This window comes from Lactuca sativa, chromosome 9, assembly GCF_002870075.4.
Source record: "Lactuca sativa cultivar Salinas chromosome 9, Lsat_Salinas_v11, whole genome shotgun sequence".
NCBI lineage: Eukaryota > Viridiplantae > Streptophyta > Magnoliopsida > Asterales > Asteraceae > Lactuca > Lactuca sativa.
The window spans coordinates 45,883,351-45,911,089 of NC_056631.2; the positions used below are offsets into that span (position 1 = coordinate 45,883,351).

The following is a 27,739-nucleotide window of genomic DNA, read 5'->3' on the forward strand; positions in this document are numbered from 1 at the left end:
TTGGGCTCACCAATGCTCCTGCCGCGTTCATGGACCTCATGAACCGCGTATGTAGACCGATGCTGGATCGGTCTGTGGTACTCTTTATCGATGACATCTTGGTTTATTCCAAGACACAGGAGGAGCATCTGCGAGAGGTATTGGAGACCCTGAGGAGGGAGAGCTTGTATACCAAGTTCTCCAAGTGTGAGTTTTGGTTGCGCGAGGTGCAATTTCTCGGACACCTTGTCAACCAGAACGCGATTCTGGTCGATCCGGCCAAGGTCGAGGCCGTGATGAGATGGGAGGTTCCGAAGTCTCCATCTGAGATTCGGAGTTTCCTAGGGTTGGCAGGCTATTATCGGAGATTCATTCAGGACTTCTCCAAGATAGTCGTACCCCTGACGCGGTTGACAAAGAAAGCCGTAGTCTTTCGGTGGGGACCCGAGCAGCAGGCTGCGTTTGAGACGTTGAGACAGAGATTGTGCGAGGCGCCGATCTTAGCCCTGCCAGAGGGCGTAGAGGATTTTGTGGTTTATTGTGACGCATCCATTTCAGGGTTGGGCGCGGTATTGATGCAGAGGGGGCATGTCATTGTGTACGCTTCGAGGCAACTCAAGCCTCACGAGGCGAACTACCCGACGCATGATTTGGAATTTGGGGCGGTGGTTTTTGCCCTCAAGATTTGGCGACATTAAACTCTACGGGGTTCGATGTACCATTTACACGGACCACAAGAGTTTGAGGTACCTCATGGATCATCTGAATCTGAACATGAGGCAGCGTCGGTAGTTGGACGTGGTGAAGGATTATGATTGCGAGATCCTTTACCACCCGGGGAAGGCCAACGTGGTGGCCGATGCGCTTAACCGCAAGGCGGCGCCGATCAGGGATATTTGCATGAGGAAGACCGTAGTGACTCCCCTGTTGGAGCAAATTCGGGAGGCTCAACAGGAGGCTATCAAGGAGGAACATCAGAAGAGCGAGCGTGTGGTGGGTCAGATTTCCTCCTTCGATTATGATAGCCAAGGGCTATTGACACTACACCATAGGGTGTGGGTGCCGTATCACGGAGGCGTGTGCCAGATCTTGATGGAGGAGGCGCACAAGTCCCGATTCTCTATTCATCCCAGGGCGATGAAGATGTATAGGGATCTTCGTCTAGATTATTGATGGCCCTACATGAAGCGGGATATGGCATGGTACGTTGAGCGGTGTTTGACCTGCAGGAAGGTCAAGGCCGAACATCAGAGACCGCATGGCAAGATGCAGCCGTTGGATATTCCACTGTGGAAATGGGATGATATCACGATGGATTTTCTCACGAAGCTTCCCAGGACCGCGCGTGGAGTGGATTCGATTTGGGTCATCGTGGATCGATTGACCAAGAGTGCTCACTTTATCCCGATTCAGGAGAGCATATCGCCCGAGACATTGGCCGACATCTATATCAGGGAGATCGTGGCGCAGCATGGGGTGCAAGTATCGGTTATTTCGGACAGGGATGTGCGTTTTACTTCTAGGTTTTAGAAGAGATTTCATGACGAGTTGGGCACCCGTTTGCATTTTAGCACCGCCTTTCACCCGCAGACTGATGATCAGAGCGAGCGGACCATCCAGACTATGGAGGACATGTTGCGGGCATGCGTCTTGGATTTCGGTGGTAGCTGGGATACCTATCTTCCCTTGGCTGAGTTCTCCTACAACAACAGCTACCACGCGAGTATCGACCGCCCTCCATTCGAGATGTTGTACGGACGGAGGTGCAGGACCCAATATGCTGGGGTGAAGTTGGCCAGAGAGTCATGGGGAGCACCGAAGTGGTGCTCAAGACAACCGAGTGGATCCAGCAGGTTCGGAGCAGGCTTCAGACTGCTCAAAGTCGACAGAAGAGTTACTCCGACAAGCGTCGATCCGACTTGGAATTCCAAGTCGGGGATATGGTTCTCCTGAAGGTGTCGCCTTGGAAAGGCATCATTCGATTCAGGAAGCGGGGCAAGTTGGGCCCGAGATTCATCGGACCGTTCAGAGTTGTAGCCCGGGTGGGCAAGGTGGCGTATAGGCTGGATCTGCCAGTCGAGCTCAGCCAGATCCACAACACTTTCCATGTTTCTCAGCTGCGGAAGTGCCTAGTGGACGATTCAGCAGTAGTGTCGTTGGAGGACATACAGGTTGATGACAGCCTGAATTACATTGAGCGCCCAGTCGCAATCCTCGACAGGAAGTCGAAGGATTTGAGGAACAAGCGAGTGGAACTCGTGAAGGTGCAATGGCAGCACCGGAAGGGATCGAAGTGGACTTGGGAGCCAGTGGAGGAGATGGTGGAGCATTACCCCGAGCTGTTTCAGGATCGAGCAGCAGATTTTGAGGACGAAGTCTAAAATAAGTGGGGGAGATTTGTAGCACCTGGTTCCTGGTATGCAAGATTTATCTAAGTATTTTTGTATTTTGGCCTTGGACTCGACGAGTTGGAGGCCCGACTCGCCGAGTAGAGACGCGACTTGGGACGCGGTTAAGTTGGCGACTTGACGAGTCCATATTATGGACTCGGCAAGTCCGCGCTGTCCGATGAAACCCTAATTTCCAAGGGTTTGCACCCTATTTAATCTCTCATTTCCGCCCCAAGCCAGCCCCCATTCACCCTCAGGGCCCCAACCCTCGTTCAAAGCTTATTTCCTTGAGAGTTTGAAGCATTCTTGTGTGTTCTTGAAGGATTTGAGAAGGAAGTGGAGTTGATCAAAAGGAAGGGAAGGAAGCCAAGCATCTTAGTGTCCTATCAGTGATTCCTTTGAGGTATAACCCGTTTTCCCTCTGATTCTATGCTTATTATTCCATTAAGTCTTTCTTGAGCCATTCCCCAAGCTTGTATGTGCAATATAATTCATATTAAGTTGATTGGCCTTTAGATCTAGGAATGATTGAGCTCTAGGAGCTCAGATCCGCTGCCTTTATGGACCCATGTTGCTTGTTCACCCTAGATCTACCCTTTTGAGACATTTTGAGCCCTAAATCCCTCATTGGTGAGTATCTACACGTAAAGTTGGAAACTTTACGTGTCATTCATGCTCTAGGAACCCAGATCTATGAATGACATAGATTGGAATCGAGCAAAATTGCGTATATAGTGATTGCATGGCGACGACTCGGCGAGTCGTTCATCTGACTCGGCGAGTCTGCTCGCGAGTCTCCGAGTTGTCCCCTTTTCGTTGTGTCGAGTGCGAGTAGTGAGTCACGGGGTGTGACTCAATGAGTTGGAAGCCAAACTCATCCATGGAGGAACTCGACGAGTCCATGCTCTGACTCTGCGAGTTCAAGGCAATCTCTTTAGATCAAGAACAGACTCGGCGAGTTGTTCATACAACTCGGCGAGTCGCAGCATAAGTGTTCATCGGATGAAGATGAACTCGACGAGTTGTTCATACAACTTGGCGAGTCTCGGCATAGTGTTCTTCGAATGAAGATGAACTCGGCGAGTAGGATGAAGGACTTGAACCTCACTTTAGAAGAAGAACTCGTCGAGTCAACGCCTAACTCGACGAGTAGGGACGGGATCCAGGACATTCGATTGGATAGGGACTCGACGAGTTGGAGAGCCAACTCGGCGAGTCGGGTCAACTGAAAGTTGACTCTGACTTTGACTTATGACATGATCAGGGGTAAAATGGTCATTTTACCCAAAGGATAGTTAGCAGTGATTGATTGAGTATGTTGTGGGAATTGCAGCCGGAGGATTTCCGGAGCAACAGTAGGCAGTCAGTTCTCGACCAGATCAACAGCTACTTCGAGGTGAGTTATCTTCCAGTAGCGGTGGGTCTACGGCCACAATGCCGGCCCACCAGTAGGAATTGTATGTGGATGATTGTCTCCGTGATAATCATCTAGGGTTACTACTACCTGTTCCATGCTTATGTGTTAGTATGATGTGATGCTATGTGTTAGTGGTAGTAGGGGAGATAGTTCCCAAGATATCCGGTCGATAGGGCCGAAAGGGTAGTTATACCCGACCATGCCAGATAGATTCTTATACTGTGGTACATATTATGTGGTAGTAGTAGAGGGGAGAAGTAGTCTCCGGTACCCGGTCGAGAGGACCGAAGGGGAGGCTAGCACCCAGATATGCTAGGCAGTATCCGGTCGAGAGGACCGAAGGGGAGGCCAGCACCCAGGTATGCTAGGCAATATCCGGTCGAGAGGACCGAAGGAGTAGGTCGGGCATCCAGATATGCCTGACGATAGATGTATGTTATGTGATTATTATGGTATGTGGTACAGTGGGGGAACTCACTAAGCTTTGTGCTTACGTTTTTTAGTTGTTGTTTCAGGTGCCTCTTCAGCCAAGGGGAAGGAGCAGACCCGGTAGCAGCATATCACACACACTTTTGTTTCCACAGTTATGAGTTTATTCTGGGAATGACACTCTGATATTTTGGTTGATTAAATGTTGTGGATTTCGTTTTGGTTTTCGATGTGGAATGGTTTAATTATACAATTGTTTTAATTATTAATGATTTCCAAGTAATGATTTATAACAAAAAATTTTGACGCGAAAATTGGGTCGTTACATTATATAAGTTATAAAAACTTTGAATTTTTAATCGTTATTAAGAGACTTTTGAGTGGTATTCATTAAAATATGATGTTTCAAATGCATGAGATATTTGTAAATTTTTATGGAGGTTTCAAGTGCATGAGGTTCAAGAAAAAATGTTAGCTTTATATATATATATATATATATATATATATATATATATATATATATATATATATATATATATATATATATATACATATTCAAACCAAGTGGTTATAATTAATGAAGAGTTTAGTCAATTTTTTTTTTAAAAAAAAAGCTCCACAAACGCCGTTACGACACTAGTAAGAGTAGCTTTCTAAAAAGTTGGCTTATAAGATAGTTGATGAACTAATTTTTGGTTTGTCAAATACAAAAACATGCAAAGGGCACCTTGGGTTCTTATGAGGGCAAGGAAGATGGTATGTTAGTTGTAGCACGTCTTTGCTCTTTATAACACTTTAGAAAGATTTTGCAGTCATTTCTTATGACAACCTGGTTGAGTGAGAGAGTATGATACATCGATGTAAAAGTTTGATCCCTTACGATCTTGGTCCATGATGGCCTTTTGATTAATAGAATTGGAAGATGAGGAAGATAGAGCTTATGATGATCGTCTATTTGAGTCGATCATTTCGTAGATCTATTTTAAACGTTTTTGTCTTTTTTGTTTTGTTTTGTTTTTATGAATGGAAAGTCCTTAAAATCACAAGTTTGACGCTTAAGAAAGAACTATTCTTTGGTGGATGCGGGACTTGGGACCGCCACAATAAGCATGCAGGATGAGACTAAAGAAGCTTCAATCAACCAAGCCACGAAGTTTGAGAATAAGGTGAGATCTCATCATTTAGTGGCCAGCGAATCACCGATCAAAAAGTAGATTTTTGGTATTAAGCAACCTTGAAAAAACATTATTCATTTCATATATTAATTCATATGGAAATATAATTTATTTCTATATTTTATTTACTAGATGTATTATTTAGTATTAGACATGATCATATGTCATGTCTCAATTGATTTTTTTTCAAAAAACTGTCAATTAAAGAGTACGTAAACAATAATTCCACATCTATCTTACCCATATTGCATCTCATTTCATTAACTTAAATTTTAGTATTTAGTTTTCAACATATAAAAGCTTATTTTCACAATTACAAAGCCTATAAAGTTATAATAGAAATAGTTTTATCAACAATATTTTGAGAACATTACTTTTTTTACAACAAATTTGAAGGATAAACAATAAGAAACTTTGAAATGTTATTTTCTTGACATCTCATTGTGAATTATCTTCTCCTGTAATTTACCCACAGGCTGTTTGTAGATGTAACATGATTCCGTTCATGATGTTGATATCCACTATGCATTCCCATTCCCATTCTTCATTTTCATTCGTCCTTTTTACCAACGCCCACATCATTAACTTACCAACAATTGCTCTTAATTATAATTTATACCATCCCTACCCCTTGAAACATATGATATATTAATATATATATATATATATATATATATATATATATATATATATATATATATATATATATATATATATATATATATATATATATATATATATATATATATTCACACACACACACACACACTTTTTCTACTTTGATACTCCAAAATCATAAGTTATGTCAAATCGATTCTTGTAATTTAGCAATAGATTTTGAATTCGTTATAGTAATCTCCATATATTCAAATCATTCGATATGGTTTTGTATTTTATAGCAATCTTTATGTTTATGATAATGAAAGTTAAAGAAAAAAAGAAAGGATATATTCACAAGAATAAAATAAGAAGAAATAAGAGAAAGAGAGGACATAATGTCCACTAAAAGCAAAAGGGTGAACAGAATGTCGCTCCATTTTCAACCTCAAATTCAGAGAGAATCGTCTCAATCCATCTGAATGCTATTAATCGAATTTTCAGAAACCATTATTTAAACGTTTTGAATCAGTATTTGTGTAAAAAAAATCTAATTTATACTTTGTATTCTATTTCTTGTATGTTTTAGGAAGATTGTTTCATTATTCCTCAAAATTTTAAAATATTCTTTAATAATATTTATTATAGAGTACATAAAAAATTTATAAATAAATTAAAGGATACCGTATACATGGATAGGATAGCAGTAAGTTATATCTTTATAATAAACTGACAAAAAAAATCTAAGAATATAATTTATATATTGAGATAAAATTATCATCTTGAAAATGAGATTTTGGTACCTAACATTGGACATACCTAAAAGATAAAACTTTGGATAAGTAAATTGTGTATGAGTGCTATTCCCACTAAAAATTATATAATAAACATAAAATATAAGGAAGAAAAAGAAAGTCAGCTGAAAGTGGTTGATAAATGCTCATTCTACTTATTTTAATATTAGAAAAGGGTCGCGTCAACCTCCATGAATACAAATGGGCACAACCGTAATTTCAGTTCATTCTACTCATTCTTCTTCTTCTTCATGTCGATTTCCATATTGGTGATGAGTGATCATGGCTAAAAAATTATCTTGATTTGAAAAAAAGAAACGTATTAGATTTGATAATGCAGAGACAAGTTGCAAAATATATATCTCCTGAATGTGTTGTCATTATCCTTATTTTGAATGTGTTGTTATCCAAAAGTCCAGAACGTAAGTTTGAATTCATTAACTAATTTATGGAGGAATTCAGGGGAAAAGTTGTTGTCGATAAGGGGCATAATAGAGTATTTTATGAAGAATACATTTGAGCAAACAAGATATTATTATTGTAGAGTTGTACTCTACAATACCAAAAGGGTTGTGGGACGAATGGATATCATGACAAACTTATCTATCGTGAATTTGTTGCTAATTGATGAGACCATGAATTTTCGGATGAAAACATAAAGTGATTTCGTTTAATTAGGTTGCCCATAATTAATAATACTCATCACCTATATCTGTTAGGTGGATGTATGCATATGTTATTAGTTGATTTATGTATGTATCTATAGTATCTCTATATGTATGTTTCTATTTATCACTTGAACTGTTGAATATGTGTATGTATGTTCCTACAAACACTACTAGAATACTAGGTAAATACCTACGATAATTAATGACGAAATTTTTCCGTCGGAAATTAATGACAACATCCGATGAAATAGTGACAAATAAAAAAACCCTAATTTTAGTGACAAAATATGGACACAATAATGAAGGAGAGAAATTCCGTCTATGATCACTAACAGATTGCATTTAAACTTATGTTTACTTTTTATTATACGTCGCTAATCATAGACCAGAATATTTTTTTAGAAAATAAATCAACTTTTTTAATTTGTATTACTATAACAATAGTTTAAATATTATTATTAGTATTAGTAATTAAAAAAAATTTAACTTTTATAATTAAAATAACTTAAATATTTACCAAATAATTTAATTCACATAATTATTATAGTATTAGTAATTTTATTATTACTTATATTCAATAGAAAGAATAATAAATTACCGAGGTGAATGTATTTTTTAGAAAATAAATCAACTTTTTGTATTAGTATTATATAGTATAAAAATAATTCAACTATTATTATTAATATTTGTTATTACATATAATTATTTACCAAACAATTTAATCCTTCTTATTATTATTAATAGTTATTTACCATAATAACAACAACAACAACAACAACAACAATAATAATAATAATAATAATAATAATAATAATAATAATATCATCTGTTTGCAGTGTTGTAAAAATATCGATTAGGTCCTGATTAATCCTTAGGCGCTACCATAGGACTAGAGGGCGTCCAACAATTAATCATTGCCTACACAATGATGAAATAGTAAAAAACAATGAAATTTTAACACTTTGAAGAAGTTCTATCTCAATGGTATTAGTGGTATTTATGAACATTGTTATGATATTAAACATATTTAATTTTTTAAAATTCAACGAATTAACAATTTATGCCCCCCCCCCCCCCCCCCCCAATTAATCGATTAACCTCAGTCCACATGTAACGTCCTATTTTCACAGCAAAATTTTTCATTTTAATTAAGCTAAAACATCATGTTTATAATATCCATGTCTAAAAATTCATTTGTTCCAAAATACATTTCTTTGAAAATCATAGAAATATAATAAATGTGGAATCCCCATGGTTGCTAATGAATGTGTACAATCACGCTTTCACCTTCCCACGATCACATATGGTACCTGAAAAACATTTAATCCACCACTGTAAGCTAAAGCTTAGTGAGTTCCCCAAAAAAACCACACACTACAATATACATACAATACATGCACACACATGAGCTTTCAGTCTATTTGGCCAGCCTCACAAGGCCTGCAACATGCCTAGACTACTCCTGAGCCTACAGTCTGACTGGCTTGCCTCACAAGGCCTACAGTACACCTAGACTGCTCTCTTTCAACATACAACTGACCCACCACTGGCCTACAACACACTGTTGGCCCGCTCAGGTATGTTGGCCTTCAACACAAACTAGGACCGCTTCAATCCATCCCACCACAATATGCCGACAAATGAAACAAACAAGCAATCAAGTAAACACATAAGCACATGCAACTATCGACCCTAGTATGCATGTCTAACAACTTACTACTGTATACCAAGCCTCATACAATACACTACGCCACTATTGACAGATCTATAAGGGTTGCATAGTTATATGTAACCAGAGGTGAGATAGACATTCGAACATGAGATCCCACTCTAGAGCCACAACCAAAAAAAAGAATAGACAAGAAAGCCTGGATCAAGAGTTCTCATGCTATCCTACATGACTACATACAACCCCTAGGGTACTCCATTAGACGATCACCAACTTACTGGTACTCTAACCAGCATACCACTATGCATATATCTTAACATACAAGGATATCCACTACAATAAATAACTCAATTTCTTCAAGTTTGACCCAAAGTCAAATTGGTCAAAAAGTCAACGTTCAACCCTCACCATGATGTAAAGGACTCTTAGCCATGTCGTAGGAACATCCGGACAAAATAGTCGTGAGCACCTCAATCGTCATGACGTGATGAGAATAACGTCATGTTGAGGGAGCTGATAATGTACAACTTAATGGATTAAGCCCTTAATCCATGAAGCTACACACTCATCTCCTCCAAAAGGCTTCCTTGCACCCAAAGAGTCATAAAAATCGTTTCTTTATAGTTATGCATGTCCAATGCATGCCTTTCCCCAAGCTAAGTCATAACAATGGTGGAAATGAGGTCAAAAATCCCATGCATGAGCCAAAACCTAACCAAATCTCAGATCTGGAACACTAAACCTCAAAGGGATCTTAAGGATCCATAAAGTTACCAACTTTATGGAATCCATCAGTAACGGCCCGAAAATGCAAATAAATTTTCATTTTTAAATCACTAAATCCATACAAACATTTGTTCCAAAACCAAGTAAAGTAAACAATAATAATCAGTGCAGAAAAAGCCATCAGGGGATGTCGTGCAGTCAAGTTGGGCCCTTCCCTTTGGAACTAAAAGTACCAAAAATACCACATATCATACAATTGGGCCCAATCCAACATACAAATAGGCCCAACCCAACATGTAAATGGGCCCAACGCAACATACATACAAATGGGCCCAGCCCAACATACATACAAATGGGCCCATCCGAGCATATATACAAATGGCCCAGCCCAACATGCAAATACAAGAGTCATAAAGATAGCTAGCATCCTACATAGTATAATGAGCAGACTCGCCTCAACCCTGAAGACAAGATAAACTACCCACTCGAGCTGACGATATCAAGATTCCTCTTTCTAAACATATACATAATAAAAACCTAATTACCAATTAAGGTAATAACTAACTCATAATAGGTCTACGCTCACAACTAAACCTCCTTTGGGCAAAAGACCATTTTGCCCTTCCAATACTAAATTACTAAGTCCAACATGGTTGAACAAAAGTCAAATCGGCCAAAAAGTCAATGGTCAATCAGAAGTTGACTTACGCTCCGCGTAGCATACCAATCTATACCTATTGTAGAGCTATGATTAGCGTACATAAGTTTACGCCCAACGTAAGGCTACGCTTAGCGTACAAAATTTTATGCCCAACGTAGAGCCCCTATTTCCCAAAAACTTCTATTAAGCTCTTAATACAACAAACCAAACTCTCAAAATCCCATATCTGATCTAAATGAATGTCTTAATGGATAAAGTCTATGACTTTATCCCTTTGCATGGCCAATAAGAGCACAAAACCAAACTCTAGTGCATATTGTCATTTTTTTGCTCAAGAACTCATGCAGGATGGATGAGAGTGCCCAAGCTCTCATTTTTATGAATCTATAACCTCAAAAATGTAACATCCCATTTAAAATAAATAAATAAGCCCTAAAACCCTGAAGTGTATTTTATATTTTTATGTTAGCCCTAAATCCGACAATTCGTAATAAATTATTAGACTATTAACGCAAGGAGTTAAATGTTATAAATTTTGTAAATCTGGGGTTAAAGCGTAACTTTCGGACTTGTATTGAATAGATTATGGACTTGAATTGAAAAGAATAAAGAAGGAGGGGCCGGAAGTGTAAAAATTGGTCATAAATTTGAAAAGTGGCGGTGGGACTAAAACCCCTCACCTCCCATCCCCTTGTTCCTTCGTTTAAAACGCAACCCCAAACCTTGACCCTAAATTGGTGTAGCCGCCACCTCCATTGTCGCCATCTTAAACCGTCGCTGCAGCCGCTGCCGACAAAGACGAAATTTAGAGCTGACATTGTGGGCAGTCGAAGGATCAAAATATTGTGGTCGTTGCTGCTCGTCTCTGTGACGGACCCAACCACCGCCACACTGCCGCAAACGCCACGTTTCTCCATCCGCTTTCATTCAGACACGCTGCTAGCCGTCGCCGCCGCCACTCAAAAGACTCCTCCTTCTGCTGTTCCGGACGTCGTCTACCACCCCGAAGGAGGCTGATGTGGGCGCTCGTGTGTGTGTGTGTATGTATGTGTTTCGCATATATGTGTGTGTTCTGCTGTATAGCTAATTGTCGTGTGTGTTTTGTTGGCCGAAAGGCGAGAAGAACCACCATGGCAATTGACCATGGTGGCAGCCGCCTTGCTACCATTTTCTGCCACCACCAGCCACCATGTGAAGTGGTTGTGTGTGTATAATATTGTTTGAATGTGTGTGTTTAATGGTGTGATGTCGTATGAACATTTCTTGGCTTGAAAATCGAAAAAAAAAACCACCACCACCACCGTGGGGTGGTGCCTACCACCGCCTGCCACCGTCTTGGTGGTTGTTTTGAGCATTTTTATATTCTTTTGGTGCTAGTGTGTGTATGTATGATGTTATAACTTTTATGTGTGCTTGGTTGTTGTATTTATCACTCGAAATCGCCACTGTCGTCGTATGTGGGTGGTTGCCGCCTCGTACTGCCGTCGACCACCACTGTCCGAGGTGGCAGTGGGTGGTGTCCGACTTATTAAATATTAAATTACCTAAACATCTAACTTTAGTCCAAGGGACATGAGTTTGGGGTTGGAAACCCTAATTAGGGTTTAGAAAACCCTAATGTTAAGAAAAAACCCTAGTTTTAGAGTTTTGTCAGGACCTGCGTTGAACTGTTAATTGAATTTTAAATTATACTCAATAATGGTCTACGATTAACTTAATGCCATATTGGACTTAATGAAGTAAGTCCTTAAGGGGTTAAGTGTGGAACACTAACCATAGTTATGATTTTTTGTGGAAAACCCTAGAATCGGGGAGCTCTATTTTGGACCATAATCAGGCCTTAATCAGTCCTACCCTTAGGTGATTAAGTTCTTAATGGGTTAAGTGTCCTTACTTAACCCTAATCGTCATTTTATGTGGAACCCTAATTGTCATTTCATGTGAGGTAGTCACTGTTGCAAGTGACTATAACATGTGATCGAGTATTGACTCAAGTATCTTCTTGTAGGTGATTGAAAGTGAGTTGAAGCTGGTAGAGTTCTTCATTGCTACGGTAGTTACCTACATGCATATCGAGGTGAGTTTCGCCTCATTATACCCATGGGTCGAAGGCACCAATGTCGGCCCACTAGTTTTGGTTATTCGTTAGTAGAGAAATACCTTAGGGACTTTGTATAGTCATGTAGGATAGGTTGAGGACTCTTGATCTAAACTCTCTTATCTATTCCTTGTTTGGTTGTGGTTCTAGAGTAAGATCACCTTTCCGGGTGACTATCTCACCTTTGAGTATATACGGCCATGCATTCCTGCTTTGTGCTGTAGGCCAAGATAGTCGGCACGGGCCAGCTGTAAGCCTTAGGCACGGAGGCTTGGGAGGAGCAGTTGGGTTGAGGCGTTAGGCCAACAAACCCTGGTATTCTGGCTCGAATAGACTGAAGGCCTGTGAGATGGTCCAGTCAGGCCGAAGTCCCGAAGATCTGTAGTTATGCATGCTTATATTTTTATCATATGGGGTATTTTCAGGGAAACTCACTAAGCTTTATGCTTACCCAGTTGTTTATTCTTTCAGATATCATCAGTGGCTATGGGAAGGTGAAGGTGAGACTGTACACACTCATCAACAACATTGAGGATTTCGCATTTTCTATGATACTCTGATTTTTAATAAATGTAATTTGGAATAAACGGTTTTTTCTAATAGTGGGTTTATAAATTTGGAAGTTTTACAATAATAAAAATGATGCAAAAATTTTGGTTGTGAAAATGGGACTTTACAAAAAACATCAAAAGGAATCATTCAAATGATATGGAGTAATCCATGCTCACAAGGACTAAGATTATAGTGACAAAAGCATAAAACTCACAACCATACAAGATCTAATATGCATAAGCATCAAAATGAAAGCTTTATACCTTCTAGAGATAAATGTTGGTGTGCAAATCCCAAATCTACACACCTTAAAACTTCCCACTTGGTTCTACAAATACCCTCTTCCTTCAAAGAGCACACGAAATTCTCTAAAAGCTCCAAAACTCACAAATGGTGACTAAGGATTCAAAGGAACGATATGAGGTGATGGAGGTTGGTCATGAGAATGATCCAAGAAGTTAGAGCCCTTAAATAGGGCTCAAAACTTTAGCGTTAGGGTTTTGGTCTACAGTGGCTATGCCTAGCGTAGCATAACCTCTTCCCGATGTAGGTCATTAAACTCGCGTTCAGAATTCAGCACATACGCCCAGCGTAGGGGCTTTCCTATGCCCATCGTAGGGAAAAATTCTCAATTTCCAATTCAACTTCAAACAACTATAACTTCTTCGTTTCAACTATATTTTCAGCGTTCTTTATATGCATGGAAAGTTATTGACGAGCCCTATAATTCTCTCTAGTTACTTTCGGCTTAACATGTGTCGAAATAAAACCATAATCTGTAACATCCGAAATCATAAAGAGAAATTGTTGAGAATAACCCTATTTTTAGGTCAACTCGACGAGTTGGAGGGACCAACATGTCATGTTGAAGATGGATGGATCGCAAGGTTTTAATGAACCAACTCGACGAGTTGGGGAGCCTCAACTCGACGAGTTGGTAGCTGGGAAGGAAACACTAATTTTTAGGGTCTTGCACCCTATTTAAAGTCCTTAAGTTCCTTTTTCTGGTCTCCTTATCAGCCTCCAATTTTGTCCAAACCCTAAAACGAATTGTAGCCTCCATTGTCAAGTTTTTGAGCCTTAGAAGGAAGTTTGGTGTTCATTTTGTGCATTGTGAAGGAATTAGAAGATCTTGAAGTTTATAGCTTGGAGAAGGAAGTCTTGGATACAGAATCACTCCATTTCTTGCAGTCACTTTAAGGTATCAAGTTCATACCTTGACTTATAGATGATTAGATCTCCTCATTTTGGGTTTTGTTGTTTTTTGGCCTCTTTTTGGGGATAATGATGGAGTAAAGTCCTTTAAGGGGTTGTTCTTTCAAATCTGAGTTGGTTTTGGTACCCTTGAGCTTAAATGTGCAAACTTTATGAGGATTTTGGTGTCATGCATGCATTAAGTCAATTATTAAGTCCATTATACGCTTAAGAGCTTCATTTAGACATGCATGAACATAAAGTTGGCAACTTTACGTGGTTTTCCAGCTCAAGGAAGTCAAATCTATGTTTTAGAGTCTTGTCCTCATGGATTAAGTGCTTGATGTATTAAGAGGTGGGTTTCCGGCGAACTCGGCGAGTTTGTTGGATAAACTCGGCGAGTTGCCTCGATTTTCCCTGATATTTTTAGATTGATAGAGGGACTCGTCGAGTTGGTTGGTCAACTCGCGAGACGATTTAGTTTTTCCCAATATGTGCAGATTGATGGAAGAACTCAACGAGTTGAAGGACAACTTGGCGAGTTGGGTTAAGTTGGACTGTTGACTTTGACTTTCGATTTATGTCTTTGACCAAATTTTTCCCAAGGGGTGCTTGAAGTAATCTGAATTGTAATAAGGAAATTTATGGGCTTAGGATAAGGCCCATATAGGGTTGGGCCCAATTTGGAAAATTGGGCCATTAGTGGGCCTTTGTGGATCTTTTGGTTTTAGGCCTCAGTTTTGGTTCATGTTGGGTCAGGGTAAAATGGTAATTTCACCCCAAGTAAGGATTTTAGATTATAGCATGGAACCCAATTGTTAATTGGGTGTGTTGTTGGTATTATTAGCTCGAGCAGCCGGCAAGGCAGCATCTAGGGATCTCTTTTGGGGAGCTTCTGTATTCGAGGTGAGTTCCTCTCACTGTACTTTTGAGTCGAAGGCACCAAGGTCGGCCCATTGGATTAGATATCTTGTTATGTGATAGTATGTTATTGTTCAATAGTGATATGTTAGATTGGTATCCTAGTTTATAGGATGATGCTATGAGTAGTGATCTGCAGATCTGCCTGTCTGCATGTAGACTGTTTATGTGTTTATCTGTTATATGTCGGCATGTTGTTTTGGGTTGAGGTTGTACTGCTCCGTGTTGTAGCCTGCAAACCCTGGCGCATTCCAGATATGAGTTGAGGGTCGGGTAGGGAATGCCAGCCTCATATTGAGCACTCAATAGCATTCCTGGTACGAACTGAGGACCCGGTAGGTATGTCAGACTCGTACTAAGGGCTTGAGGGTATTGGAGCAATCCAAATATGTGCTTAGGGGTAATCCAATCTTTTAGCTATGGACCCAATACATGTTGTTATTTGTATATGTTATCTGTTTGGGTGTTGGTATTTTGGGGGAACTCACTAAGCTTTGTGCTTACATTTTTGGTTTATGGTTTCAGGTACTTTAGGGGATTATGGCAAGTTAAAGGCGTGATCGTACACATCCTCGCGTTTTGGACTTATGATTTCTGGGAAACTCTATAATGTGAATGTTTTAAAAACTTTGTTGAAAGAGATTCTGATTTTTAAATAATATTGTTGGAACAACAGTTTTTGTAAACACTACTATAGAAGAAGGTTTTTTTTTGAAAAGTTTAAATTTTATGAAATTTTATGGATGTTACATAATCCATGCAAGAAGCATGACATATAACTTTTCCCATTTTACCCTTTGGTTCCAACACACAAATTAAGGAATTAGATCTCATAACCAATATTATCAACAAACGAACAAGGTCTGAACTTTATTACCTTGAAGCCCAAAGCCTTTACAGGATCGAATTATCAACCACAATCTAGAATTAAGAAACATCCCGAAACTGGGTGTTATACCTGTTGGATTAGGTGTCTAAGCCCATAACTATAATTGATATGTACTTGACCTGATAATAGCATGGTCTATTTGGGTTGTAACACTCTGGAACAATTTTATAGGATGGATATTTGAGGAAGAGGGTATGGTGATTTATTAATATATTATAAGTATAATATTGATAAATCACATTATTTAATTAGTATTGATCAAGAATTAATTTGGTATTAATTTAGTGATCAAAAGAAACTGATTAAAGTTACAGGGGTTGATTAGGTAAATCAGTAATACTTCTAGTTGGACTCATGACTCATGTTGATTAGAGTTGGACTAAACCTATGTGAAAGTCCAAGAAAGTTTAGCCCAAAAGACTAAGAAATATGAAGATTCATTAGGGTTTGTATGGTTGTAATCCTAAGCTATAAAAGAAGTCCCTAACACCCTAAAATCGCCCCCCATACACACTAGAGTTGTAGCTAGCCGATTTTGATCTCCTAAACCTCTCTCTCAAGTCTATTCTCTTGTTCTTGGTTTGTTATAAGACATTTTAGGCATCACACTTGAGGTGCTAGGCTCCTAAAGGTCAAAGGCAAGCAAGCTACTACACAAGGTAATCTTCTAACTGTTTTTATGATTTAAATGTTACCTTGCATGCTAGTTTAGTCTTTATGCTTTGGAAAACAATATTGCATATATAATTAGAGAAAACTTAGATCCAAAGCATTAGGGTTGTATGTGCACCATAGGAATGTTAGAGTACATAAAACCCATCAATACCATCCACTCAAACTCTCCCAAACATGGAGAAAATGCACAAAAATTCTAGATCTAGAAGCATAGAATATAGATCTTGGAAATTGAACACTCATAATGGTCCAGAGTAAGAGCTAGAAGATGATGGTGAGCCTTGCAAGCTATATCTATGCACTAAGGGTGCTTCCTTCTCCTTCAAGACACCAAAAACACCACCAAAAGCTCAAGAACTCAACAATGGAGGCTAGGGTTTCATTGATAGGTTTGGAGGCTAAAGAGGATGCCCTAAACCTTGAGTTTAGGTGTAACACCCGTTTATTTAATAAATAAATCAATTAATTAATGATTGTATTATAGCCTTAAAATCAATAATTATTTAGCAAGGTGTGATATCGAGGAGCAACTTGTAAATATTTTAGAAGTTGGGGGTTAAAAGTGTAAGTTTCGGATGGGTTCCGTAAAGAATTATGAGGGCAGGGATTACTTGGTAATTATTGGGACTTCATTTGAAAAGAGTTTGTAGAGGAGGGGTTGTTTTAGTAAAAACCGGACCTGAATTGTAAATGATTTAATGCTGAGGGTTTAAAGGGTAAATTTGGGGTCTATTTCGAATTGTTCTATTGAGGGAGAGACCATTTGTGCCATTATGGCCGCAAGTTTGTAAGGATCGGGTATAAAGCCCATACAAACCCTAACCCTAAGGACCCTGTGTATAGCCGTCACTCCCATACCCCCCCCCCCCTTATGCCTCCCACCGTTTGCCGCCTCCTTCTTCACCTCCCGGCGCCGCACCACCACTATTGAGCCGTCGACCACCGAAGCCGCTATAACGAACCTGCCGTTGCCACTATCTCAGGTTCTATGCTTCCATAAGTTGTCGCTAGAGGAACCGAGGCAGTTGAAGTCCGATGTCGGGGTAGGTATTGCTGTCGTTCCCAACCAATAACGTTGATGTCGGAGTGTGTTGTCGGCCTCCCAGCAGCGTTGCTATTTTAAATCGTCGAGGAGGACACGAGCAGATGCCTCCTCCTTCTGTTGTTGTTGTTTTCATGGTTTGCTTCGCCGCCCTGCCACCGTTGCTGTTGTTCGCTTGTGTTGTTGCCGGCGACGTGTCTATCATTGCCACCACCGTGAACCTCTAGGTGGGTGGTGGTGTAACTGTTTTGGGGCTTTGTGTGTGTCGTAGTGTGTGGGTGTGAAACCCTTGGTCAGAATATGAAGGGAAGTCACAGCCACCACCATGAGGTGGTGGCTACCGCCATGCGCCACCGTCGGCCACCATTAGGTGGTTGTATGTGTGTGATTAGCTTAGTGGGTGTGTATGTGTTAATTGATTATTTTTTTGTAAGATGTAACTAGAAATCAGAATAATGAAATGAAACTCTAACCACCACCGTAAGGTGGTGGCTGCCGCCACCGGCCGCCGTGTTGGGTGGCGGTGTGCTTGTCTTGTGAGTTGACTCGATTGGGGATGCTTGAAACCCTAATGGGCCTTGTTAGCCTAATGGGCCCAATGAACCTAAATGGGCTTAGTAAAAACCCTAATGAGCCTAATGGACTCTAATTGACCCAATAAAACCCTAATGAGCTTGATGACATTCTAGTAGGCTTGATAGGCCCAATAAAGCCCTAAATAACCTAAAAGTCCAACAAATTAATAAATGGGCTAGTACTTGGGTTGGAAACCCTAATTAGGGTTTGGAAAACCCTAATGCAATCAAAACCATAATTTAGGGAAATTAATCGGGACCCACGAGAATTATTTAATAACTTGGAATATTAAATAATAATCATTGGCGAAAATTAATCTAAGCAATATTGGACTTAATGGATTAAGTCCTTAATGGGTTAAGTAGGAAAGTTAACCCTAATCATCATTTTATGAGAAACCCTAATTTCACTTGGGTTTATTGTTGGGCCTCTCTATTGGGCTTTGGTAATTGGATTATTAATGGGTTATCCAAGAATAATCTTATGGACTAGAACATGTTGATGGGCTTGGGATAAGACCCATGTAAGAGGTTTGGGCCCAATTTGGAAAATTGGGCCATATATGGGCCATAGTTGGGCCTTAATGATTACATGATGTTGGGCCTTTGAATAAGACCATGTATAGGCCTGGGCCCAATTTGGAAAATTGGGCCATGTGTTGGGCTTTGATTCCTAATTGAATTTGGGCCTATGGATTGGGCCTTGGGCTTGAATAAGCCAAGCTAAGGGTAATGTAGTAATTACCCAAAGAATGTACTTATGGTTATGTATTGGGACCCAATTATTAATTGGGTGTTATTTTGGTGTTGACAGTTCGGGAATCTGTCAGCCAGCAGCTGAGGTCGAGTCTGCGGGACTTCAGCGAGTGTGGGATTGTGTCTTCGGGACTTCAGCAGTGTGAGGTGAGTTACCTTCCAGTAGTGGTGGGTCTACGACCACAATGTCGGCCCACCAGTAGGAGTTGTATGTTAGATGATTGTCTTTGTGATATCATCTAGGTTTGCTACTATCTGATATATATATGTTATATGCTGGCATGATATGTTATATGTGATAGTGGTAGTAGGAGGGGAATAGTCCCCAAGTTCGGTTGTTAGGACCGAAGGGTAGTTCGGACACCCCAGGTATGTCTGATAGTATGTTTGTATTATGATATATGTGATAGTAGCTGAGTGTGGGCGAGGCCCGTATCTCAAAGATAGTGGAGTGTGGGCGAGGCCCGTATCTCCCAGCTAGCGGAGTGTGGGCGAGGCCCGTATCTCCATGAGTGTGGGCGAGGCCCGTATCTTCCATCTTGCGGAGTGTGGGCGAGGTCTGTATCTCCATGAGTGTGGGCGAGGACCGTATCTCCTAGCTGTTCATTATATGATTGTATATACTGGTATATTATGGTTTAGTAGTTGAGTGTGGGCGAGGCCCGTATCTCAGAGATAATGGAGTGTGGGCGAGGCCCGTATCTCCCAGCTAGCGGAGTGTGGGTGAGGCCCGTATCTCCATGAGTGTGGGAGAGGCCCGTATCTCCTAGCTGTTCATTATATGATTGTATGGTATGTGGTATGATGGGGGAACTCACTAAGCTTTGTGCTTACGGTTTACAGTTTTGGTTTCAGGTACTTGTTTTCAAAGGAAAGGAATCGGCTTGATCGCAGCGCATCACACTATGTTTTCCGCACATGAGATCTTTGGGATTACACTCTGATATGGTTTTATGTTTTTATTACTAACATTTTGTTTTGACACGGGATGTTATTATGAATGTTTTATACTGATGGTTTTATGCAATAACTTATTTAAAAATGAAATTTTTGGCCTTGAAATTTGGGATGTTACATTAGGGGCTTAAATATGGAAGAAATCATAAAATAACATAGGCTTCGGCTGCAACTACGTTCACGTCGTGACCTTCCTTTCGTCACGTCGTGACAGCCATCCCGGATACATGTTCATCCAATTGGCATGTCAGGTCGTGTTGCTCCATTCATCACATTGTGACACAAGGTTTTTCCCCAAAACCTTACCATTGATCCTTCTAAACCCTCAACCAATATATTCTGGAAAATGGGTGTTACAACACTGACTAGCTAACATCAAGCATCTTTTACAACCTTGTTCGTCGGTAATCCATTGGAAAATATCGTCCGTTGGTAATTCGTCACTAAAAGTGTCTGTCAATATTTTGTCACAAAATTATGTCAATGATATTTACCCATAGGGATTTTTACGACAAACCTGATTCCATTGCTAAACCACTAATATATAACAAAGATAAAAAGAAATATGGGTTGTCCCCCAGACCAAGGTTGTGGTTTCACAACACATCTTACTTTTTAATGCAAACTCAATCTCACGTCAATTTTCACCCTATTTCATTTAGAAAATAGCCAGTTAGCATGTACCATCCCAAAATTCAAGACCAAAAATTTCATTTTTAATTAAGTAATTATAAAACCAATAGTCTAAAACATCCATAGTGTCATCCCATGTCAAAACCAATATGTCAATAGTCAAAACATGTCATAATAAAACAACATCAGAGTATAACTCACAAAGATCTCATGTGCGGAATCATGGTGTGATGCACTGCAATCATGTCAACTCCTTTCCTTTCGAAGAAGAAGTACCTGAAACCAAAACTAAAAACCGTAAACACAAAGCTTAGTGAGTTCACCCATCATACCACATAATCACATATTGCCAAGCATATATGGGTGCCCGACCTACCCTGTCAAGTATATTTGGGTGCTCGACATACCATGTCAAGCATATCTGTGTGCTCGATCTACCCTGTCAGGCATATATGGGTGCCCGACCTACCCTCCGGTATATTTCAACCGGTTATGGGGTCTATTTCACCCCTAACACTACCACATAATAACATAGCATAAACATAATGTGAGTCATATTTGCACGCCCGACCTACCCTCCGGTGTATTCCAACCGGTTACAGGGTCTATTTCACCCCTACCACCACCACATAATAACATAGCAATAAGCACATAAACCATAACAGATAGTGGCATACCGGATAATTATCATAAAAATAATCATCTCTACTATAAAAAAACTACTAGTGGGCCGACATTGGTGCCTTCGACCCACTCATACAGGAAGGTAACTCATCTCGAATACTGGAAAGTAGCTGAAAATCCACAGCTTCGAATATCAACCCAACTCAAGCTCCTAAGCATAAAAGATTTCCTTTAAGTACCCCTTCATACTCATAACCCCTTATGGGTCACTTTGGTCAAAGTCAAAGTCAAATTCAACACCCAAGTCAAAGTCAAAGTCAAATTCAACGCTCCGAGTTGACTTGACTCGTTGAGTTTGCCCTTTAACTCGTCGAGTTCTTCAGAATCATAAAATCCTAAAATCGTGATCCAACTCGTCGATTTTTCCTCCAACTCGCCGAGTGCCTCATTAAATCACAAAATCGCGATATCCCGGGTCAAGTCATCAAGTTTTTCCCTAACTCGTCGAGTTCGTCCTTTATAACAACAATCGGGACACTTCCAATCAACTCGTCGAGTTCTTCAGTCTGTTATCCTTCTTAATGCATTAAGTCCTAGTCTTCGAACCAAGGCCCTATCTTCTGGATCCAAGCTGGAAATACGTCTAGGAAGGTAAAGCTTCCACTTTACCCATTATGAACCTCTCCTCAAGTCATAAACTCAAACCCTAACCCAAAATGGCTTAGATCCGAATCCAAAAGCCATCAAGACTTCAAAATAGACCATGATGTCATAGATCTGGGCTCTAAGGACAATTTGGTCACGTAAAGCTCTCATCTTTACTTGCATGCATGGCCTAATATGGCCTAAAAGACCAAAAAGATGGTCTAGAAGTTGCATGGGACTTCCATGACCATAAAGTTGGCACTTTTATGCCATGAAGTCCCCTCAATCCTTAGCCTATGACATGCCTCTTATGAGGTCATATAAAAGGTTGTCTGACTTAATCAACCCTTAGTCGCATTCCATGTACCAACAAGTCCATGTATATATGGATATAAATTTTCATTAATCATAAATATTAGAATGACCAACTACTATGGTTGGTAATTCGCATTACAATGACCAAAGTATTAGTGTAATAACATAAATTAAGAAACATTCAAAGGGTGATTATGTTCATACATCCACATTTAGTCATTTACTAGTTGTACACCCCACGTATGGGTGGGTGCGTGTATGTGTATATGTGTCTGTTTGTTCGTTGTTTTTCTATTATTTCACGCCATTATGATTTTGAACCCTTGTTTTTTTTATTGCACGAGAGTGGAGACATAATTCACATTTGAAATATATCTAAGATGGGGCTATTAAAATTTTGATGTATAAATAGCATAAATACAAATTATCTAAAATGTAAAATATCAAAAGTGGTTGCCTTCAACCTCTTCACAGTTGTGATTGAACTAAACACATGATTATCAAGCATTTTGTGGACCTCATATCAAACAAAAACTCATCTTATCAAACCATCATATTCATAGCCCATGTTTTTATTAAACGATTGTGTAGTTCTTATCCGAATTCCAATATGTATACAATTACGATCATTCTTGTTTTCATTCACCTTATAGCCACACAGAACAAGCTTTTATCACCTTACATACATATAGAATCTGTCTATACATACGATGTGATTTTGACTATTAAGCGTTCAATACCATTATAATCATCACATCACATGTGATAATCAAGTCATCTGCATACAAGGATAAGAGGACCCGACATGCACTTGTAGATTTGACAACAAACAATGTTGAACATACATTAAAAAAAAAATCATATAACATGAAAGAAATAGAATTATAAAATGAAGAAACAGGTTTATCTAGTTAGCATTATTACAAAGAGTATACAAAAGTTTGTGCATGAAGTAACATATAATTTATCCCCATAAAACAAAAACAATCTAACATTAATTAACCCTCCTACAAACATCATATTCCCAACACCAACACCAACAAAACAAAATTGTATTGGCAAATCGCAAGATCTAATATCTGATTCCATGTGTATTGTATTTTGTATTAAGATTATATGTGGAATATCACACATGACACATCATCAGCATCTACATACAAATCCATCATCAATCACCTGAAACATATCCCTTGCTTTCATAATACCTTCTCTCACTTTCCCCCTTCCTATCATTTCGTTTCTAAACCCAAACAAAAATAAATAAATAAGTGTGCAAATGACGTAAATGCCCTTGGTGTAATAAAACTAAGTGAAGGGGAAATGGAACCTGATAAGCTTCATGATTTGATACAATCCTTTTAATGATTGTGCTAGTTGTGATATCCAAAGGACTTTCCAATACTTTAAATATGTCCATACTTTTTGGAACATCATATGGATTACGATTATCCTGTCATCACACAACATCATCAACAAAACATAATAAAAAATATATATATATTTTGGATGATATATAGGATACCTTTTCAAAATCATCATCTTCTGCCACTGTCCCATGGACAACTAATGAGATATTAAAGGTTGTAATCTGCATGCATCATTATCACAACGAATAATTCAGTAATTTGCAAAAAGAAAAAGTAAAAAAAAAAAAAAAAAATTAGAAATTAGTTTTTACCATATCCTTAGAGACCTCCCATGGAGCACCAATGATGACCTCATCCACATAGCGACAAGCAAGAACACTTAAGCTTCTTTCATGGAGATTCATGATTGGCCTGTGTGCTCCTCTATTCACACTGAAAAACAATAATTCTTCAAAATCTATCAATCAAAGGAATTCCAATGGAATTGAATTCTGTAATCATTTGCAACCAAACACAAGATTGGAATGGAATTCAATTCCAATTCAATTTGGAGGGTAGTGGAAGGGAAGGGAAGGGAAGGGTACCCAAATTCTAGATAGTGGAAGACAAAAAGTTGCCCTTGGTTGGCAATATCAGTATGGTAGTGGTTAATAACTTTAAGAAAATTACTCATATTACAAGTGGATAAGGCAAATAAGGTCATGCTTATTCTTATGGATGTAACTAAAAGAGGAAGCACTCCATTTACATCCTCTTTATGGATATTTTATTTGCAAAAGGCTTAATAATCTTATAATGGATAACTCAAAATGTCGAATGATTAAGTCTTCCACTATGCATCCACTTCAATCAAGCATTATAGAAATGGGAAATCAGAAAAATATACAGAATCTTATTAGTTATTGGTGCAGGGGTATTTTAGGCATTTGCTTAAATTTTAGTGGTTGCAACAGAGTATTTAAGAGACTCTTATACCTCACAGTTTGATCTGTGTGAATCCCAACAAGCAAAAAATCTCCAAGCCCACGAGCAAGTCTTAAAATCTGTGAATACAAAACAAAGCTTACAAATTTAAAGAAAAAAATATACAATTATGACATGTAAATGTGCAAAAGATTAAACTTAAATCAGTTTCTATGAAGTTATGAAGTGAAGTTATTATGAGAATCAGACTACCTCCACATGTCCAGCATGAAACAAATCAAAAGCACCATCTATATAAACTATACGAGCATCAGGTCCAGCAGCCTAAAGAAATACAACAATCCAAATATTATTACAACTGAAATAAATAAAAAAAACAAGAAAATACTTATTATTATTAGTATTACCTTTTCATTAGAAAACTGAACAATCCTGCGAGATGTAGGAAGAAAATGAGAGACACGGGTCCCACTCCCTGAACCAGCATCATCAAATTTCTTCTGGCCATGGCCATGGCTAAACTGTCTTTGCAAGGAAGCATGACTAGGGCTATCACCACTTGTCCTCTCTCTTACACATAGAAGCATCCTCCCTATATTTTTAACCAAATATTACATAAGTTTTTTGACTTAATGGGGACATGACTTAATCTGTTAAGTTATATAATACGATATATATATGCATACCAACAATGTCTGTGCTTGAGACTCCTTCTGTTCGTTTGATTTGCTTATATCGACCTGCTTTCTTTGCAAGGGCATATGCGTCAGTTCCATCAGGGAGAATGCATGGATCATCTCCATGAATGATGTAATCTATGTTGTATTCATCAAAAAGCTTCCTCATGAATTCTTCAGTTATGGCATATGGTGCATCTGGAATGACTTCATCTACCCATTTCACAGCACTCACCATAATCATCCTAAGAAGATATGAAAACAAAATTGAAAACCATATCCAACATTACAATGTCTGGTATAAGTCTATATATATAAATATACTTTGATGTTCAGTGATAAGATTACAGACTTGGAAACTATCATGTTTCATATGTTGAAGAAGATGCAATCAAAATTGTTGTGTTGCCTTTTAGTTTTACTACTTATTTCCAGTCTACTAATGATATCTAAATTTATATAAATGAGAATACATCATTGGACAAGCACTATAAATCATTATCCATGAAAGATTTCCAGGAAAAAATACACTACACCTAAAAACGTACAAGAATTTAAGCAAATGCATCAACTATATACACACTAGAAACAATGCATGCAGTTTAATTTTGAAAGAATCAGCGTCTGCATCAATCTCCAAAGTAAACAAGAGAACAGCATTGCGCCGAATGGGATCTAAGAGGAACCCTCATAAGGGACAAGGCTACCAATTTACCACATAACATTTTCACAGACAAGGTAATTTGGTAAAAGGAAAAGCAGGAATTTTGATTGAAAATGAAGAGGGTGTAGAGAACCTTTCATGAAGAGGGGTAACCGGAGGGCCTTTGTTTGCAATGATTTCAGCATCGCTGACAACGCCAACAATCAATTGATCTCCGAGAGCACGTGCTTGTCGGAGTGCGTTGCAGTGGCCATAATGCATCATATCAAAGCAGCCATCCATGTATACACGAATGGGCCTCTTCTTCTTCCTCCCAACAATACTCAGAGGGGAGAGCTCCGGCCAAGCAGCGCATAACCCCATAACCGATAGCCCTGCCACCAAACCTCCGATCAACCATGTCGCTAGAAACCGCTTCGAGTTCTCTAGACCTGTATCCGAACCCATCTTTTCTGATTCGACACGATTATTCAAGAATCTCTTTCTCTCTCTCTCTCTCTCTCTCTCTCTCTCTCTCTATTATGTGTTCGTTTTTGGCCCTTTATTCTCTAAAATGTGGTTTGGCTTTTCTTTATTCCTTTTTCCTCTTTATATTCTCTTCTCTCTGGATATGCCCAAAATGTTTTTGATCTACCAAGTTTTTTCTTTAAAGTTTAAATGTCCCAAAAAGGCAAAAAAAGTATTTTAATTTTAACTTATTTTTATAAAATTAGGGTTTCTGATGTGATGTATACAAGTAATAAGTATGGTCATATATGCATCGTTTGTCATTTTCGTTTTAATTGCATAATTTAATTTTCTTTACAAGTATTTATAACAAAATTAATAGTTTTATGTCGGCTATTGCCGATCAATCTAGTATTTGAGTATATGTCGACTACATGTCATCTCTTTTTTTCTTTTTTTTCTTTTTTTTCTTTTTTTCTTTTTGGCTTTTGCTTTTATGTTTTTTTTTTTGGAATTCCCTTTTTGTTTTTTTGTTAAACTCATTGTTTATTGCATGATTTCAAGGATGGATTGGTTGGGAACCCAAAGTGAATTCCTCCAGGTGATTTCAACTTTCAAGGGTTTAAAGATGTTGGTAGTGAAGAACAATGAAAAAAATTATGACAGGAACTCAATAAAATCGAATTCCTATTGTACGGACTGAAATCTAGAAATCGGGAAGGAGGTGGAAAAAGAGATCGTATGTAGGGAATGGTATCAAAATTTAGAAGAAGCTGGAAAAAAAAACAATATTTGTTGTTTGATTTTGTTTTAAAATTGTAGTGAATGAAATAAACAATAAAGATGAAGATGAAGACGAAGAACTCATGTCGTTTCAAATTTGTTGTTTGGTTTTTTTCTAGGTTTGTAGAGGTGGAATCAAAAATCGATAGGATTCGCATAAAATACACATCAAGAGGGGGGTGAAATAATAATTGGACAATAATAATATCATATCATACATACACGCTATAAGAAGATGTCAATTGATGAAATCAAAAATCTTGTCATAGAATGCAAAGAAGGTGTGGAGTTATGTTAATGAGTCTCATTGATATTTGTCTTCTACGACACCGAACTTTATAAGGTTTGTAGCTATTTTAAAAGTGATGACAATGCCCATATTGGTATTGATATTGTTAGTGAGTAGGGTTTATGCTCAAGTCATTTAGGGTTTAGATATTCTCTATATATTCTTATGTAATTGTCTTTTGAGTATCAATCAATCTATTATCTAACA

At 38.7% G+C, this 27,739-nt stretch overlaps 1 protein-coding gene across 1 annotated transcript; it reads right to left on the bottom strand.

Moving 5' to 3' along the window:
- Positions 1–23,271: 23,271 nt before the first annotated feature.
- LOC111876103 (ethanolamine-phosphate cytidylyltransferase) lies at positions 23,272–26,588 on the bottom strand. Its single transcript, XM_023872630.3, has 9 exons — positions 26,147–26,588; positions 25,359–25,594; positions 25,080–25,264; positions 24,925–24,996; positions 24,724–24,791; positions 24,060–24,180; positions 23,904–23,969; positions 23,709–23,831; positions 23,272–23,621 (listed from the first exon to the last, which is right to left on the bottom strand). Exons 1-9 carry the CDS (start codon positions 26,458–26,460, stop codon positions 23,550–23,552), a joined length of 1,257 nt encoding a protein of 418 aa, XP_023728398.1. The 5' UTR covers positions 26,461–26,588; the 3' UTR covers positions 23,272–23,549.
- Positions 26,589–27,739: the final 1,151 nt, after the last annotated feature.

Coding starts and splice junctions, on each gene's coding strand:
- LOC111876103 (XM_023872630.3), bottom strand. CDS start 26,460: ATGGGTTCGGATACAGGTCTAGAGAACTCGAAGCGGTTTCTAGCGACA. Junction 25,265..25,358: donor CTCAAGCACAGACATTGTTG/GTATGCATATAT, acceptor TTAAAAATATAG/GGAGGATGCTTCTATGTGTA. Junction 24,997..25,079: donor TTCAGTTTTCTAATGAAAAG/GTAATACTAATA, acceptor GTATTTCTTTAG/GCTGCTGGACCTGATGCTCG.